Source organism: Apaloderma vittatum, unplaced genomic scaffold (assembly GCF_000703405.1).
Source record: "Apaloderma vittatum isolate BGI_N311 unplaced genomic scaffold, ASM70340v1 scaffold15256, whole genome shotgun sequence".
NCBI lineage: Eukaryota > Metazoa > Chordata > Aves > Trogoniformes > Trogonidae > Apaloderma > Apaloderma vittatum.
The window spans coordinates 4,929-8,842 of record NW_009721350.1 but is presented as its reverse complement, the minus strand read 5'-3'; the positions used below and the strand labels follow the sequence as shown (position 1 = coordinate 8,842).

At 40.2% G+C, this 3,914-nt stretch overlaps 1 protein-coding gene across 1 annotated transcript; it reads left to right on the top strand.

Annotated features, from left to right (window-relative positions):
* Window positions 1-2,459: 2,459 nt before the first annotated feature.
* Window positions 2,460-3,572, top strand: LOC104275410 (zinc finger X-chromosomal protein-like; the record flags this gene model as incomplete). The annotated part of the gene is made up of 2 exons (XM_009871351.1): window positions 2,460-2,549; window positions 3,006-3,572. Coding segments are annotated over exons 1-2 (628 nt in total), but the record flags the coding sequence as incomplete, so codon positions are not given.
* Window positions 3,573-3,914: the final 342 nt, after the last annotated feature.

Sequence of the window (3,914 nt, the reverse complement as noted above, 5' to 3'; positions counted from 1 at the left end):
GAAGCCACGAAGTAGTGGTGGCAGCCTCTGGGTCTGATGGGTGAGGAGAGTAGGCAGAAGGACGGCGAAGGAGAGCCTCACTCGTAGAGACAGTGAGGAATTTGGAGAGAGGAGAGGATGGAGAAAGTCCACGCGTGAATCATAAGTAGGAATTTGTGGTGGAGTGATGGTCATGTGGGTGATGAAAGCAGGAAGTGGAGAAAACAAATGCCAGTTCTTCCAGTGGCTGATGGTGAGCTCACACTTCAAACTGGTTGGGTCCTAGCCAGTCAGGCTAATACGTCTGATAACAGTCCTCAGAAGCACAGCAAGAAACAGCATCTCGACTTTGCTGGAGAGCTGGGCAGCGAGTGTCGTCTTCCAGTGTGTGTGGTTTGCCCAAGGAGAGAGGCAGTTTATTTCCGCTAACCTTTAATCCCCCCTGCCTCCTCCAAAAGAGATCTCTGAATTGCTGTTACAATCTTTGCTACAGGGTTTTGTGCGAATGATGGGAATGTACCATAGTTAGAAGCTGGAGAGATTAAGTGAGCTGGTGAGGAGGTCATGAACCTAATGTAGGTGCAGGCACACAAGAAGTTGTAGAAGCAGGAATAGAAAAGAAACTGAACACCGTTGGCAACACAAAAACAGATGACAAAATGAATAGGAAAAACATTTGTAATGATCTGGCTAGGTGTATACTGAATAGATGGAGGTAAACCAATTTGAGTATGAGCAATTCTTGCTTAAATTATTGTATGAAACCTTATTATTCTATTCTTGTTTCTGTGGCATGACAGAAGTGGATTGCCATCAGCCAAGCTATGTCCTATATCTGAGACTGCGAAACTCTTTTCTTCTGCTCTTGATTTTGAAAAAAATATCTGTGTGAGGAGCTGTTTTTGTTAGTAGTGGGTGCTTCACACAGAATAATTGTGAGATCATGTATGTTCAGCTGGACACCGCAATGGTTTGTTAGCACAGCTGTCTTTAAAATATAGGAACCTTCCAGCTGAAGATCACACAACTACGGGATTCCTTTGAAAATTACTGGAGTGCTGCTGCTTTTCTTCCAGTTCACTTTCTGGTTTTATTTCTCCCTGAACTTGTGAGAACATTTTCGGATATATAAATTAGGTGGTTAGCTGCAAGGAACGGAGAAAAGTTGAGCTAGAAAAATGGTGGAGTCTAGAAAATGCTTGCTGGTGATCATGGTTGTAGGATTGTGTTTCGGAGTTTTTTCAATTTTTCATTTTTTGTAGCAGTTTCCCTTATGAAGACTTAATTAATGTAAATGTTAATTGGCTTAATTCAAGATGATTGCAATTCTTATGGAAGCCTTGGGCAGAATCTTCATGTTTTCTCTAGGTCCTTTGTGAAAGTATCACAGGAATAGGGAGATTTCTGCCTGCCGCTGTGAAAAGTTTGGAGGAGGGAGAATTGCGTCTCCCATCTGTACAGAAACAAGCAGAGACATGGAGTAACGTTCTGTTGCGTCTTGCTGGTTCTGTGCTTAGGAAACTAAATTGGACTAAGTGCAAGGCAGTAGTAAAAGTTTGTGTTAAATCACATTTTACCCATCTGGATTTGCCTCATCCTAATTATAATGCATGTATGTAAGCAGCAAAAATTTAGATTGCAGTTTCCCATTTTAGTAAGTAGTTTAACCTTGTTTGGTCTTGTTTGGTTCTTTTGTTGAGAAGATTGAAGTGTTTAGTTGTTGCTGTACATTGAAAAAGTGTTGACATTCTGTTCAAAGAAATTCAGTAGATCACAACATTTGGTAAATTTTGAGAATGGTGATTTTTTTTTTTTTTAATACAAAAGCAAATAGGTACTTTGGCATGGGCAGATGATTTTACAATACTCACATCTGGGGTTTGAAAACATGCAATGTTCTAGATGTAGTTTACATTGATGATTTCAGTTCCTGAAATGACATAAGAGTAACTTCCTCCTGACTGGCCAAGTATGATCCCAGGGAACATCAAAAGCGGTGTGCGTTTCAGGTTATTAGCTGTCTACCTTTAACTTACCTTGCTGAGCCTTGTTGATTTGACAGCACTGTATTCCCCACCATCCAAAAAAAGACTTGACCATGAACTCGTTTAGGCTTTGGTGGGTTTTTTGTTTATTTTTTTTTTTTACTTCTTCCTTCTTTTTAAATTATAAGGAAATCATATTTTCATATTGCTTTATCAGCTGCTTCTGTGTTCTTAGAGCTGTGTGGTTTTAAGAAATGGACCTGAAGTGTTGGAGCTCCCACTCCTCTTATTCAGACCCTGGGTGTTTGGTGTTCTAGAGTAGTGTTTCTGGAATCCCGAACAGAGGTACCCTGAGGAAATCTGGACTATATTAAAGTCAAGAGGTGTTGTCTGTTCATTTCCATGCACCCAAAATTTCTGCTTTCCAATGCACAGGCAGAGGCAACCTTCATAGCATAACACAAGTTAAATAACCTTCTTTCTTTACCTTTTACAGACACTGTGACTGATGAGAGTTAAAGGCCATGGATGAAGATGGGCTTGAATTGCAGCCACATGAGCCAAACGCATTTTTTGATCCAACAGGTCTGTCAGGAGATAATATGTAGATAAGAATGTTCACATTAGATGCAACTGACTGTTGTTTATTTTGTCTTTGCTTAAAAGTGCTATGTTTCATCAAGGCTTCTGGTTAGAGTAGTCACTTTTGATTTCTGGCTGTCTTTATTACTCAGAGCAATATGAATAAGGTACTGTTCTGTCAAGTAATAGTTGTTTGGATGTTGAGGGAGAGTCTGAAAATTGGTATTTTTTTTTTACAGGAGAGGAATTCCTGATCATATTATGGTAGCATCTGCTGAGGGCTTGCTTTATCAGCTCCCCATACATCTGCCCATTTTAATTGCTCTTAGGCTGTTATGTCCATTTTATAAACTGCAGCATAGTGTAGAAGCTGGAGTAACATAGAAATAATTTTGATTATTAATCACCTCATCCAAGTTAGTTTTACAGTTTAACTGCTCTTTTAATTATGTTTTTCAGGAGCTGATGCAGCACATATGGATGGAGATCAGATTGTTGTGGAAGTACAGGAAACAGTATTTGTTTCAGATGTAGTCGACTCAGATATAACCGTGCATAATTTTGTTCCTGATGATCCAGATTCTGTAGTAATCCAAGATGTCATTGAGGATGTTGTTATCGAGGATGTTCAGTGCCCAGATATCATGGAGGAGCCAGATGTTTCTGAAACTGTCATTATTCCTGAACAAGTGCTGGACACAGACGTAGCCGAAGAGGTTTCTTTGGCTCATTGCACTGTCCCAGACGATGTCTTAGCTTCTGACATAACAGCAGAAGCGATGTCTATACCAGAACATGTACTGACAAATGAGTCGATGCATGTACCTGAAGTTGGACATGTAGAACACGTAGTTCATGATAATGTTGAAGAAGCAGATATTGTCACTGATACTCTGGGGACAGATGTTGTGTCTGAAGAGGTCCTGGTGGCAGACTGTGCATCAGAGGCAGTGATCGATGCCAATGGAATCCCTGTGGAACATCAAGATGAGAAGGGCAACTGTGAAGATTACCTTATGATTTCCTGTAAGTGACTGGCTCAAACCATCATAGTTCCTACGATATGGGCCTGGGTGGTGCTTGAATTATCTGAGGGAGGGCTTACGATAGTACCGAAACCAGATTTTCTCTATGATTTAGTGAAGAGCAGGTCTCTCAGAGGTACTCAAACAAAGGTATTTTTAGGAACGCGTACCAGCTAAGAGTTCTGGGGAAGCCAATGGAGAGAAGTACTGGCAAATGCGTGTCTCATTGTAAATTAGTTCTGTAGCACTTTATAGTGTATGACCAAAAGAATAAGAATTCCAGTGAATTAAGTGCCATATATTTAGTAAGAACTGAAATAAAAAAGAATGTGACGTGGTTTGA